The sequence below is a fragment of the Lactuca sativa genome, chromosome 2 (genome assembly GCF_002870075.4).
Source record: "Lactuca sativa cultivar Salinas chromosome 2, Lsat_Salinas_v11, whole genome shotgun sequence".
Lineage (NCBI taxonomy): Eukaryota > Viridiplantae > Streptophyta > Magnoliopsida > Asterales > Asteraceae > Lactuca > Lactuca sativa.
Genome location: NC_056624.2, coordinates 227,235,105 through 227,250,355, shown reverse-complemented (window position 1 = coordinate 227,250,355; position 15,251 = coordinate 227,235,105). Strand labels below are relative to the sequence as shown.

General features: G+C 30.9%; 2 protein-coding genes across 3 annotated transcripts; both read left to right on the top strand.

The window, feature by feature from the left end:
* The first annotated feature begins 3,287 nt into the window (after nt 1–3,287).
* LOC111910851 (UMP-CMP kinase) lies at nt 3,288–5,935 on the top strand. 2 transcript variants are annotated; one of them, XM_023906660.3, is made up of 9 exons: nt 3,288–3,669; nt 3,779–3,865; nt 4,420–4,476; nt 4,605–4,659; nt 4,739–4,856; nt 4,935–5,091; nt 5,213–5,293; nt 5,379–5,486; nt 5,588–5,935. In XM_023906660.3, exons 2-9 carry the CDS (start codon nt 3,800–3,802, stop codon nt 5,660–5,662), a joined length of 717 nt encoding a protein of 238 aa, XP_023762428.1. In that variant the 5' UTR covers nt 3,288–3,669; nt 3,779–3,799; the 3' UTR covers nt 5,663–5,935. The 2 variants fall into 2 exon arrangements, with proteins under 2 accessions (XP_023762428.1, XP_042755556.1); XM_042899622.2 differs by having other exon boundaries at nt 3,300–3,865.
* A 500-nt stretch (nt 5,936–6,435) lies between these two features.
* On the top strand, nt 6,436–8,181 carry LOC111910849 (pentatricopeptide repeat-containing protein At4g25270, chloroplastic). Its single transcript, XM_023906659.3, has one exon. It carries the CDS (start codon nt 6,593–6,595, stop codon nt 8,114–8,116), a length of 1,524 nt encoding a protein of 507 aa, XP_023762427.1. The 5' UTR covers nt 6,436–6,592; the 3' UTR covers nt 8,117–8,181.
* The last annotated feature ends 7,070 nt before the right edge of the window (nt 8,182–15,251 follow it).

Below are 15,251 nucleotides of genomic sequence, written 5' to 3'. Positions count from 1 at the left end.
TTCTTTATAAAATGCTTTGGTAAATATTATTTTATCACGTTTTGTTTTTGGGAACAAACTCCGCAACTCTTTCAAATCAAAAGGATTTACTCTGAAATTATTTTAAAAGCATAAATGAAAATCGGTCTTTTCTGGCCGAGATTTTGGGGATGTCATAATTAACCAATACATTTGCTTTGCAAGATCCAATATAGTTAAGTCGAATGCATATGTTGTCAAAAAGGATCTCAGGTTTGGCTTATTTATTTATTTTTAATTTCCTTATAGGTAAATTGACATTTGCATAATTAAAATGATCTATGTGTGAAGTAAGTATGAACAAAGAGCGTTTCTTTTTTGTAGTCATCTAAAGTTTGGTAAATGACCCTTTTACACTTCTTTTTAGGGCGTTTTATTTTCATTTTTTTTGTAAAATCTTTTAACTTTTGCATTATAGGAGTATTGATTATAGACTGCACATATATACAAATTATTCTAACTTCTTGACAGCTCAATCTGAAGTCACCTCATAGAATTCGACATTCAAAAAGATTTTTAACTTGTCACTAAAGGAATATCTCATCGGTGATTTTATCATGCTCTCCATAAGAAAATTAGTCATTCAAGTATACTTGGATGGTTGAATTTGATTACGGGCTGCACATCTACATGAACTGGTTACTTGTTATAGTTTCCAATTTCATTTTTGAAGAGCAGACTCTTCCTATATTTAAGAACTGTTGAGTTTTATGCCAACTTATTAGTACACAAAACAAAGTTTTCATTGCAACAACTTTTTATTCTTTTATTTGTTCTTTTAGTGTATGATACAAAATTAGATAAGTTAGGTCAATGTCATGAGCTATCATTTTAGGGTTTTATACCAATTGTAGACTTGTACTTCGAATTTTTTTCATACAACAAAATTATGTTGTTTTTCCTTTTGTTTAATCCCAAAAAGAACTTAAATGAAAATGAAAAATGGCAGATAATTCAACTACAAAGACAACTTATAACATTTCAGATTCTAGAGGTCATTTGACAGTTTTCATATAGGCCGCACTTGTGTTCTCTAAGTTAAAGTTTTTTGCCAACTCAAGAAAAAGGAGTATTTTGCCCCTTCATCAAAATTGACTTATATTTGAAAATATATATAAATTGATACTAATACCCTTAATAAATGTTATGATAAACACAGGACAGACAAACTCAAGGGTGTTGTCGTAACTTGAGTTAGAAATAGATTTACTTACATGATTCTTGAAAAAACATTTATGTTATTTGCTAATGTTCAATGATCGTCAACACCAGTCTTTGGTAACTTCATCACCTTAGAAAGTTGAACAATAACATCAGATGGGAGAGGAGTGTAAACATCATATATGTCGGGAACTAAGAAAATCAATGGTTGCAATAAAAAATGCAAAAGAGCTTGAAGGAATAATTCTTTTTGAAAGGTTAATTTTTATAATAATAATAATAATAATAATAATAATAATAATAATAATAACAACAACAACAACAACTTGTTGTAATGAGTCAAATGTAATTCCCACAAGTGTTTGAGGACCCTCCTAAACTAATCATATTATTATTATTATTACAAATCAATAAAACATTAACTCGAAGAAAATATAAAAAGTTGTAATTTTTTTTAAAAAAACATGAACTTACTAGAGGATCATTAATAAATCGACTAATAGCACTAAAAGTTCCAAATGTAGTACCAATTTATATTGAATTAATTGATACATCAACAAGAAAGAAAAAAGTCAACTGGCATTGATTCTTTAACCTACGAATAGTATAAATTAAAAAGATATAATATTGAATGTACTCATATGTGACAAGGTCGTCCAACTAATAAAACAAAAGACGTTGTTTACAAAGAGGTCCTTCATCGATTATAGATATTCAAACATTTTATTGTTTTTTTTCAATCTTACCAATAAAGCTAATTCTATTTATATTACTTTTTTTTAATTATTGTGTCAACTTTTTATACTTTTATATATTCATTCGCGTTTTATGTGGGTCATAATCTAATTTAATTAATAGTATTAGTGAATGTAATCATGAAGGAATGAAACAAATAACATGAATGAATGAGCATGTAATTACATTCATTTGTCATGATTTATTAAGTCGCAGAAATATAAAATGAGTCTTTCAAATATGTTGTTTGTTTAAAATAAAATTGATAAATAAAAAAATATTAACTTAAAAAAAATAATTGAATAAAAATAAATTATAACATAATTATACATAAATATATTTTATTTTGTTCAAGTTATATTGTATATGTTTTGAAAATAGTTAAAAATAGTTATATATGATGTAAAAAAAGTTACAAAATTAAAGGAACCAACTAATACGAAAATCTTAAAATATAATTACAATAAAAGAATATTTTTTATTTACTGTTTGGAAATAAAAAAAATTCATTTATACGATGTCTTGAAAATTTTAAAGATTAATATTTATTGAACGCTATATGAATTTAAAATCCTACCTAATAAATGAAAATAATTTTACCACATGTCATTCTCTCATGCATTACGCCACATGTCATTTTATCATAATTTTTAAATATTTATTTTCCACTTGTCATTTACTTCATTTTTATTTTTTAATATATCATTAATTTAGTTTCTATAAATTAAACATACCATAATAATTATATTGATTTCAAATTTCAAATTTCGAATTTCAAACTTCAATTTCAATTTCAATTTTAAATAAATTTACAGTTGAAATTTTTGTATTTAACATATTGTTATAATTAGCACATTTAATACACGGGTTTGACAACTAAACACATAATTTTAATTTAAGTTTTTCATGTTTTTTAATGTTTTTTTTTTTCATAATTTTTACTTATTTCAAATTTCAAACAAATAAACTTGTCGTTTAATCATTTGTATTTAATATTTTGTTTTGGTCAATCCGTATAATATACGGGTAGCACAACTAGTTTTGTAATTATAATAGAATATCCTCCTATTTTTTATTCCTATATATCTTTCTATCCAATAAAATGGTGACATGTGTAACATTTCATGCTCATTTAATGAAATTTAATGATATTTTAGGATACTAATATGACACATGTCATCATTTAAATAGGTAGAAGGATTGATAGGAACAAAATATAGGAAGATATTTAATTTCTCATTATAATAATCCATGGAAAGAAAAAACATTCACTTCTTATGGAATAAACATAAGTTTTTTTTTTTTTTTCCTTTCGTCATAAAGTCTATTGTTTTTCTAATAGAAAATCGAAACCAATACAAAACAATTGGGCTAGAGGAGCATTAACCGGGCAGCCCAAAACCGCACTTGGGTTAAACCGCTTTTGGCCGGGTATAACTTGTAAGTGTATAAGAAATGGTGGCTCTAATATCAATAGAAGTTCAAATCTTGAGCAAAGGTTTTTGATTTTTGTAAAACGGACTTTTCATGTTGATTGACCAAACTTTCAATTGATTCTACACTTTATGGCGTTTAACCCCCTACACAACTCGAATAATACAAAAAGCTCCAACAAAATTGAAGCACCCAACGACAGTAGACAGCTGCACATGGCGCGGAAGGTGTTCGACAAAATGCCTATGTGAAATTGATTCCGATCACGTTAACCATTTGCCCCCAATCAGGAAAACACGCCGTGAAAAACAAGCTTGGGAGGTGAGGAACGCTACTATCTACAACTTAACTGATCTCAGTTTTGACTTTCTAATCCGAACCAAGTGCTCCTATACATCTCATAACTTCAAGTACATACATACATACATAGAGGTGTATCTGAGATCGAGAAATGTTGAGGCGACCCAGTTTACTGTCAACTTTTTTGTCGGCGGCCAAACCATCTCTGCTTAATCAGGTACAGGAGTTTATTCCTTTGATTAGTTCTGAGAATGCTTCGATTTTGCTGCTGTTTATATCTATAGTTTTACCAAAAGATTTGAAGTTAATTTTATGTTGTTTATCTGATATCTGTATAAGCTTGGTTGATCTGGTATGGTTAAAATAGAGATGTTGAATTGCTTTGATAGTTTGATTAACCTTAAAGCCTGAGCTCCATTGTTGCTATTAGTACTCTAGTTCGAGTTAAAAAGGACATATACCTTTGTGAGGCAATACACGTTACTGTGATTGGATGCTTTCACTTGGATGTTGATACATTTGCAGTGATGTGTATGTATGAGACAATCTTGTACTGATGTTGAAAATTTTGATTTGGAGCTAGTTAACAAGTTATTAGTTGTAGATTCAAAACATTGATTGGTTCTGTTATATAGGGATTTATAATCTTCACCTGTGGTAGAACTAAGAAGATCGATACATGTAGACATTCACAAGATTGTATTTGTATACAGATGATTTTGTTATGCAAGTCATTTACATAAACTGGTTATATCTTTCTTATTGACAAAGGTGGCATATGGATTGAGTTTTCTTGAAGCATTCAGCACAACAACATTCCTGAAACCGGTATGTCACTATGTACAATTAGATCGTTAAAGGTCTTTTATATAATTCAACTTAAAGTTCAAAAATTATTTATATTTTAGTTGAACCAATATGATCATTTTAACATCTTCTTATGAATTTTGATGTAGGCAGAAGGTGGAATCCTGTCAAAAGCAAGGACTCCAAGCATTAACTTTGTATTAGGTAACTAAAAACACATTACATGCATGAAGAAAATTTAAAGTGGAGATGTTTTTGTTTGTTTAATAATATAATATAATAGGAGGCCCTGGTGTTGGAAAGGGCACTCAATGTGCAAGGATTGCTGAGAGGTATGGATTCACACATCTAAGTGTTGGAGATTTACTGAGAAACGAAATATCTTCCAACACTGAATATGGGTATGTGAAATAAATATCCCGTTTCAACTTCCACCTTTTTACTCAATAAATAATATTAAATATGATTTATGGTTTCAGTGAAATGATTTTGGAGACAATTACAAAAGGGAAAATTGTTTCTTCAGAAGTGACAGTGAAACTGCTAAAACGTACCATTGAATCTAATGAAACGGATAGATTCCTAATCGATGGTTTCCCAAGAAGTGAGGAGAATCGTGTGGCTTATGAACAGATTGTGAGTTACATTACTACATCCTTTCCTTTGTATTTTAATAACTTAAATATATTATTTATTTGTTCATTAAAAATGAAAAATCTTATCATGTTTTGTTGTTACAAATTATTTGTAAGATTAGATTGGAATAGAACCGGGAGTTGTACTTTTCTTTGACTGTGATGAAGAGGAGATGCTGAAACGAGTACTACATCGTAATCAGGTGTGTGTGTTTTTTGTTTTTTGTTTTTTGTTCTTTTTTTCTTTATTTCTAGATTCTTGTACAATTCTAAAAATGTTTGTGACAGGGGAGAATTGATGATAATATTGATACCACAATGGAACGACTTAAAGTGTTTGAAGCTTATACTTTACCTGTTATTAAATACTACACTGAGAAAGGGAAGCTTTACAAGGTTCTGATTTCTGACTCACACTTTTAAGCAATATCTTTAAAATATCTATATATGCAAAATAATCACTCATTTCATTTTTTAAATAAAAAAAAATGATGCAGATTAATGCCATAGGAACAGAAGACGAAATCTTTGAACGAGTTCGGCCTATTTTTTCATCCCTACATACACCATGATGCCCAAGAGAAAAAAAACATTTTTTGACAAGGTTGTTTTTTTAGTTTGACAAACCTATGTCATTAAAATATTGCCTTTCTAAAGATGATGGAAAATGTTGTAATATCTGTGTGTGTCAATAAATCAATCTTGGACTGGTTATAGGGGAAATAAGAATCTCTGTATTTTGTTATTTGTTAGGGAAAATAACACAAAAGCCATTGTTGTGTGGTTGGGGCTAAGTTGTATTAAAACCATTGTTGAATCTGATGATGCTCAAATCCTCTTCTATATCCACAACTGTAACTTGTTACTAACAGCAACCTAAAGACACTAACATTTGTTGAGTCACATTTTTGTTAACAAAAAGCATCAAACTTTATAAAAATCATTTATTTTAAAGTACATTGCCAATCAGGTTCCATTCAGGAAACCTGATTGATTTTTGTTGCTACTGTGGAAACACACATCAAACTACATTGCTATGTTTATTTATCTTACAGAGACAATTATTTTTTAAAATAAGCATTTTATTTTATTTATTTTTGTAAACTATAAATAATCCTATTTTTTGACTTGTTAAAGAATGTTGTATCTTAATTATAATACCAACCATAATATAGGACTATAGGTCCTGTGAAAGTGAAGTGTTATCAAACCCAACTCAACTTTTTGACTTTTAAAACAAGAACACTGTTTGATAAATATTCAATATGGGAAAATTAAATTAGTATCCTTTAAGAAAAAAAAAAAAAAAGCAAAATGTGGACATGAATATGATATATGAGTATGAGTATGTATTCCAATGAAATGAAAATGAAGGCCAACATATTACACAAAAAGGCCAACATAAACTAACAATAAGGCTACCCCCATCTTTTGTGGTATTTTCCCTATTTTCTTTGTTATTATAACAAGTGCCTCCTAGAAAGCCCGTTTTTCTTTCTTAAATGGCTGTTGCTAGTATTATCCAGTGTCAAATCCTCAACGCATTTTCTTTCAACAAAAATCAAAATCAAATTAAGAAATTATCATTAGCCAAATTATCTCCAACGCAACTTCTTGTAAACCAAAAGCGTTTGCCGCAAACTAAACTTGAAGCACTTGACAACGTTGTCGATGACCTTGAAGCCGCTGTCAAAAATGGCATACAGATCGATGATCCCAGTATGTTTTCTTCGCTCCTTGAAACTTGCTTTCGTTTGGAAGCTGTTGAACAAGGTATCCGGATTCACCGCTTAATACCAAAAACACTTCTTCGCAGAAACGTAGGTGTTTCATCAAAGCTTCTTAGATTATACGCGTCTAACGGTTATATCGAAGAAGCCCACCAAGTGTTCGACTATATGTATGGCAGAAACTCATCTGCTTTTGCTTGGAATTCACTTATATCAGGCTATACCGAAACGGGATTGTACGAAGACGCATTGGCTTTATATTTTCAAATGGTGGAAGAGGGTGTAGACCCAGATGGGTTCACGTTTCCTCGTGTTCTTAAAGCCTGTGGTGGCATGGGCTTGATTCACGTCGGGCAACAAGTTCACCGTGAGATTATTCGTTGTGGGTATGTGAACGATGGATTTGTGCTTAACGGGTTGGTTGACATGTACGCTAAGTGTGGTGACATTGTGAAAGCACGCAAAGTGTTCGATAAAATTCCTTCAAAAGATATAGTTTCTTGGAACTCGATGCTTACAGGGTACGTGAAACACCAACTCTTATTCGACGCTTTGGTCATATTTCGATTCATGATACAAGACGGGTACGAGCCAGACTCCATTTCAATTTCCACAATCCTCACAGCTGAGCTGTCACAAAAACTCGTATCCCAAATTCACGGATGGGTTCTTCGTAAGGGAACAGAATGGAATCTACCAATCGCCAATTCTCTGATGCTTGTGTACTCAAATCATGGCAGGTTGGATTTAGCACGATGGGTGTTCGATGAAATGCCTGAAAGAGATTTGGTTTCATGGAACACCATAATTTCAGTACACAAAAACCACCGAAATGCCCTTTCATACTTCAATCGTATGTTGAATTCCAATACTTCCCCCGACGCCATTACATTCGTTTCTGTATTAACAGCATGTGCTCATTTGAGATTGGTGAAAGATGGGGAAATGTTGTTTTGTAACATGACAGAAAAATACGCGATAATTCCAAGTATGGAACACTATGCATGTTTTGTGAATCTTTATGGTAGGGCTGGATTGATTGTTGAAGCTTACAAAGTGATTACTGATAAAATGCAATTTGCAGCTGGTCCAACTGTTTGGGGAGCTTTATTACACGCTTGTTATGTTTATAAGAACGTAGAAATTGGGGAAATTGCTGCTGAAAATCTGTTTGAGTTGGAACCCGATAATGATCATAATTTTAAGCTTTTGATGCAGATTTATGGGAAAGTGGGTCGTGTACATGATGTGGAAAGAGTTAGAGTGATGATGGTTACCAGAGGGCTCGATTGTTAAAACTTAAAAAGACATATGTCATGTTTAATTGATATGGAATGAAATTGGAGTTTAGCCTAATACAATCGAGTTGCAATAATAATTAAAGTTATTGTGGCAATTGGGTTTATGAGGATCACATGTATGGTCGATGCATGATGGATGTTAGACATTAATCGAGTTGCATGGTATAATAATTAATCTTAAAATCATATCGTGCGCAAAAATTGATTAAATAAAAAGCCCAACTAAAAACCGGACCAAACAAGAACTAATCATACTTGGTTCATTTTTTTAGTTTTAAATTTTTTAAAATTTTGACTCAAATCTTTTTTAATATTCATTATGAACCGGAAATCAATTTGTCTCCGGTTGCTTATTTAAAACAACTTAGATCTTTTTAGTAACACAACTTATTAGTTTATGCGTTGTAAAAAAAGATATTAAAAATTTGTTTAGATTAAGTTTCTCGGTACCAAAACATTGACAATGTATTTTTTAGTGTTTGACAAATTATATTTATACTAGTAATAAAGTAAATAACTTATGAAAAATTTCTTAAATAAATGAATAAATAGGAAAGATTAATTTATCAACAATTTTTTATTTAACTCAATAAATGTTTATGAAATCTTGTTATCTAAACATTTAAAACTTGTAATCGTCTATTTTCAATTGCATATTAGAAATTATTATTTATATCAACCTGTTAAGTTGTAATATAATAAAATTTCAGGGTTTCAAATAAACAACAATATTAAGCCATATTGTCATATTGTGGGATGGGTCCTGAATTCCCGATCACTGTTGCCGATTCGCAAAGATATCTAAATGGGTTCCATATATACAAAAATAATGAAACTTGTGTTCATACAACCCGACGCGATCGTATTGTTCTTATCCGAACTCTTACTTTTATTTTATTTTCCATAACTATTAAAAACGTCAATTATTAACGTATGTGTAAAGTCCCCCTGATTTCAATAGTAACAAATATTACGATAATATAGATTAATAGACGTCATAAAATGGATGAATCCCATTTAAAATTTGTAAGAATCAAAATGGTTTAATTGGACGAAAAACTCGTCAATTATTATGCGCCTAAGGGTTTTTTTTTCTTTTTTGTGATTAAAATATATTATTATAAGAGATAACTTAAATTTTGGAGATAACACGAGAGAATTTATTCTTTCATTCTCCTTTCAGGAAATTCTTTTGTTGATAGAAATCAATATGTACTACTGTTTGATCAAAGAAGTAACTAGTCATTTGATTTTCAGAATAATTAAAATTTTTATTTTTCAAGAAAATCTACATATAATTGTGATATATGACTTATGCACACATGCAAATTTTGTTTCCATCTTATTTTCCTTCGAGTGGCATATATACAAAGTGTGACATTGTATACTTTTTAGAACCAAAAAAAAAATTCTTTAAGCTTTTAAAACCATATTATTTTAGTTTACAAAAAACTCAATACAAAAGAAGATTTTACGAAAACTATATTGTTTTATTAAAATATATTGAGTAAAGATGTTCTTTCAAAATATAAAAATTATAATGATGTCATAATCAATACACAACATCACTTACAACGTAAATACCTAACAATCATAAATATTATTGCAGATTGTCTCTTAATCACTTGGCATTCTAATCAAGTGTCAGCAGTTTTAGCTTGTTACCTACGATGTATATAATTTGAGTGGGTCGGGTTTAAAAAAACTTGGTAAGACACATAAGGTTTTCAGTCTTATAATATTATTATGATAATAATACTCATTTTGTCCCAAAATTATTGTCCACAGACAAAAAACACACAGATTAAGTAAACATTAACTACCACTAACTTTATTAAATAAAATGACAATTATATCCTTTTGTTGCATTTAATTTCATCCTTGTGTTGCATTTAATTCATGGTATGTTAACTAATAATTAGAGTATTTTGATAAAAGAGATATTTATTTTTAGAAGTAGGTTATTATTTTGGGAGAAACCAAAAAGGAAACATAGAATATTAATATGGGATGAATGGAGTATATAATTATAAAACATGTAAAACCAACTGTTATCAAACACTATAGATATATAATCCAACGAAGATATCTATAAGTCACTACACCCATACATATCACAAATCCTAATCTACGATCATCTGGAAGAATCACCTTACTTGATGAAATCGTTTAGAATAATGGTTTCACTACACAGTTAGGGAATTCGTGGCCCAATGTAACTCATAAAGGCAAACCAAGCCATCAGAGTATTTGATAAATATGGTATCCCATTTTATCTATGTATATGGGTTATAAGTAGGTCTAACAATCGTGTCGTGTTCGGGTTGACGGTTTGCGGGTTGGCGGGTCAAAATATACCAACTCGAACACGACTCATTTAACTATACATGTCACGGGTTGGTAGGTTTGGAACATAAACTCATATATGACCCATCAACCCACTTATTTATACGGGTTCACAGGTTGGCCGGTTCGTGAGTTAGATTTGGGTTCGTGTGTCCGTGGGTTGGATCGCAGCAAATCGATCGCCTACTGTGTTGTGCGTTCATCGTTCACGTTCAGGCATCGACGTCATTCGATAGATGTCGTTCGATAATAATTAAATCATTCATGTCGTCATTCTTCGTGAGTTCATTCTGTCGTTTATCACAGAGGGGAGAGCGAGAGAGGGCTTATTCGATTTTGTTTGTGAGATACTAAGATTATTTAGGGCAACACCAAATGTCAAATGGTCAATGGTATCGGGTATCTTATCCTACTATAAAATATAAACTGTATGGAGTATAATACATTGATACTTAATACATTTAAAATATATATATAATTTTTTTATTAAAATTCTAAACAGGTTCGTGGGTCAACCCGTAAATATTTTGAGAAACTCATATACGACTTTTTTAATAAACGAGTTGACGGGGTGAAAAACTCAACCAAAACCCGTTTATTTCGTGTCGTGTTGTGGGTAGTTTCGAGAATTGGCAGACCTAGTTATTGGTCCACACTAGTAGCGTAATTCACAAGATTGTCTAAAATGATCAAGTGTTGTCATCCTATGGTAGATGAAATACATATTGTTTCAATTACCTGATCGGACCCACCATATCTGGTTGTCCAAAGGAATACAATATAATACTCTGGTTCATAATCCAAACATCAACATCTGATAGTGTCATAGAACAAAGTTCTACTCTTCGTTCCTATCACGCACCCCCTTAAAATGATGTTACCCAATATCCAAACTTAATTGAACTAAGCATCCTATATAATTTTAGTTTAAAACTAGACAGACTACAATCCCTGTAATCAACTTTCAATACCAACCATGTTTAGACAACACTATCATAATCCAATGTATAGGTATTTACTAAAGATTAATCTTTTAAGTAATCAGACTTCATTTAAGATTATCATACATTCGGTTAACACATATATAACCATATCTGATTCGCACCGTGTTTATATAATATTACCAATTATACAATTAACACATATTACATATAATAAGCATTTAATTCACATATAAACTTTTAAAAAATATTTAACACTTTTAATAAATACTTGTAGTAAAATCATGTTCTTGAAAGTAATTATGCACTCAACTTATTAAGGTGGAAGACTTGTGGGAAAGTCGGCTCCTTGGCTAGCACTTTAGTTTTTCCCTTTTAAACGACCTAAATATGAATATTACTAAGTCTTAGTATTCGTTCGTATTTATATTGTTACTAGTTTATAACCCGTGGGAACTGCGGTTATAAAATTAATTAAACTTTCATATTAAAAATTCAAAATTATTAATCAATTATTTCAAATAAATTATTACTTAAGAGATTTTTTTGTTATATAAAATTATAATCGTTGAATTAAATAAATACGTAAAGTTATATCACCTTATAATATGTATTAATTTTATTTATTTTTTAATCTAATTTTATTAGTTTAATATAATTAGAATGAAAAAATTTTAAATTGAAATTTAAAATGGAGAATCAGTTAATAATTTAATGTGATTAGAGTGAAAATTAAAAATTTGAAATTTGAAATTGATAATTAATAGGTTAACTAGTGACATGATAGGTGACATATAATATTAATGATAAGAAGTTCTAATAGTATGACACTTGTCAATAGGAGAATAAATCTATTCATTTATTAGAATATGGAGAAATTAATTGTTACTGAATTCTTCAATAATCCCAACGAATACTTCAAGCGCTGTCTGATAAGGAATAACTAAGTAATATCATATCGGAGGTAGGATCAGTTTGGTAAAAAGATGTACCGTTTAGAAATTCACTCTAAACACCTCACAAAATCTAGCATATGCATCATTCTCGTAAGTACATCAATTAATATAATGGCTAATATTACCGATAAATCTTATTTATAAGTTCACAATAACGTCTATAAACATAAATATAAGTTACGCTTAAACGTAGAAAGTATAACTCAACTTACATGTTTTCTAGCGAAAAACCAGAAACTGTGTGGGCGGAACTTCGATACCCAAAGCTCTATTTCGTCGGGCTCTCTGATACTTTAGAGCTTTGGGTAATAACACTTAAAAACTCCTAAAGTTGGGTCTCAAGGTTACGAGAAAAATTTTGAGAGAAAATTTGGAAGAAATTGTGAGGAAAATTGAAGAAATTTGAAATGTATTTATAGGGTGCCACATAGGACGCATCGCGTCATGGCAACACACGCGTCATGTCGAGGCGACGTTTAGCCCACCCGTTTCTGCAACGTGTTGAGAAGTAGTTTGGCCACGTCATCTAGGTCGGTTGAAGGAGTCGCCTTCAGTCATGCCATGTGGCACATTCTCGTCTGTCCACGCATCCTACACGAACAATTTCTCAAATCTTCAAAAAAAAAGCATATATTTCGTATAAGAGCTCCGTTTTTGACACTCTTTATATCTCTGGTTTCGTATTGACAAGTACTACAACTTTCCTTTAGACTTCAACAACTAATTCACATTCTGTTTTTAATTTACAATATATGAGAATTATATTGTAAAAGAACTTAAGATATTTATAACTTCTTCATACGAACTCTATTATCGACGTTCTTTATATCGACGTATTCGTATTTACGAGTACTTCGAACCGATCTCTATTTCAATTTTTTATGACACACACATTGTATCGTGTCGAACACGGAACTTCGAAAGATCATAAGTTCCTCATACAAAGTCAGATTTTGACGTTTTTTATACTCACGACTTCATAATTACGATTACTACGACTTTCATTTAGATCTTTTATCCTAAATAATCATTTATCAAAAATATGTTATTTTATCGTTTAACGGTAAATTTCATATTAATATTTTCTACAAATATTATATACTCATAATATTTGTTCGCATAACATGTATACGATAGATATTTATATAGTTTGTAACTCATAACGTGTAACTCATACGAAGAATAATTACTTATTCAAGAATTTTAATTGCTCAATAAAATGTATAATTGTTATTATTATACTTTAACGTCTAGCCTGAATTTGTGAACATTACACAACAGCATAATATTTTCTCATTGTTTTTCTTTTTTATTATTTATTTATTTATTTTTGAAGTTTTTAGCTTAAACTGAAATTTATGGATATATGGACATGTAACTAGGTTTGTTGTTCCTATATAACTTTCGGGTTTCCGATAGCTTAGTTTTTTTAAATAAATAATGTTATTGATACTGAACTGTATCGAATTCAGTTACACGGATTTTTTTAACCACATATTAAGATGTATACATATAAAAAAACAAAATATGACATTTTTACCAAAACCATATAAATAAAGATTAAATGAGTTATTGTTTTGATCAAATGATGCATGTTGCAACGTCCGTAGATCCGGGCTAGTCAATTTAGAGACGATAAGCATCAAAAATGACTTTTTGATGGAAGATTATTTAGAAGTATTAATCTTAACCAAGTTTTAGTATATGTCACAAGGTTTCCGTGCAAATAAAGAACGCCAAAATCCGAGTTATAACGAAGAAGTTATGACCTGTCGAAGTTTCACAACAGAACCGGCACGACCCAGCGCGACGTAAATAGTGAATTTAAGGTAGATAGATATCTATCCTTAGTGATCTAAGCGAGAGTCGAAGATGTCTTCGATAGTAGTCCAACGATAAAAAGATAGACGAAAACGGAGTTCAGATGAAGGAGTTATGAATTTCGAACGAAGTTTTCCTGTCCCGGCCTACTAAAGATAATATATAAGTGATATATTTATAATATATTAAAAATAAAGTCAAAATTAGCCAATGGAGTCTAAACGAGAGTTGTAGAGCATAATCTCACATACGTGTCGATATAAAGAACGTCGAAAACGGAGTTCGTATGCGAAAGTTATGAATTTCTGAAGTTCGGGGCGCGAAACCCCAAAACTGTCAGATACCACGACGTGGCAAGTCTGCCCACAACGTGGAAAAAGGTGCCACGACGTGGCAAGGGCAGATTTTGCCCTATAAATAGATTTGAAGGGCCAGCCGTTTAGGGTTGCTATTTTCTCTTCTCTCTCTCTCTCTCCCGTTTTACCTCGATTTACATGTAAAAAAGTACCCCCGAAGCCCCGGTATCAACCCCGAGACCCGAAGCAAGTCCCGAAGCCCGAAGATCCCGAGAAGAAAAGAGTTTCCGAGCCGAAGCTCTGCCCGCGAGAAGCCCGGTGTGCGAAGTGATCCCGGTTTCACTAAAGAATACTACTCTTAGAGTTGTAGTGTTGTCCGAGCATCATCTAACAAAGTGAGTGTATAGTCACTTTCATCTTACACATAGATATGAAGTATTTTATAAAATACGTGCTATGTGTATATATATTGTTGTTTATATGTGTCAGTGTGTGATTACTTTCTTCTAACACATAAATATAAAGTATTAGCTATGAAATACGTGCTATGTGTTATATATTATTTGTCTATTTGAGATGGGCTTGGAATTGATGTTTTTATACGGGTGTTAAATGATTCAAACTATATATGTATTTTATATCTATAAAATATGTTAGGTAGAACATGGGTAGATGAAATAGTGGCAACTATGAGACGTAATGCCTATTGTATCAACCTCGGTGACTATGGAGTTAGCGTCTGTTAAAGTAAACCTTGGCGACTATGGAGT

Coding starts and splice junctions, on each gene's coding strand:
- LOC111910851 (XM_023906660.3), top strand. CDS start 3,800: ATGTTGAGGCGACCCAGTTTACTGTCAACTTTTTTGTCGGCGGCCAAA. Junction 3,866..4,419: donor AACCATCTCTGCTTAATCAG/GTACAGGAGTTT, acceptor TTATTGACAAAG/GTGGCATATGGATTGAGTTT. Junction 4,477..4,604: donor CAACAACATTCCTGAAACCG/GTATGTCACTAT, acceptor ATTTTGATGTAG/GCAGAAGGTGGAATCCTGTC.
- LOC111910849 (XM_023906659.3), top strand. CDS start 6,593: ATGGCTGTTGCTAGTATTATCCAGTGTCAAATCCTCAACGCATTTTCT.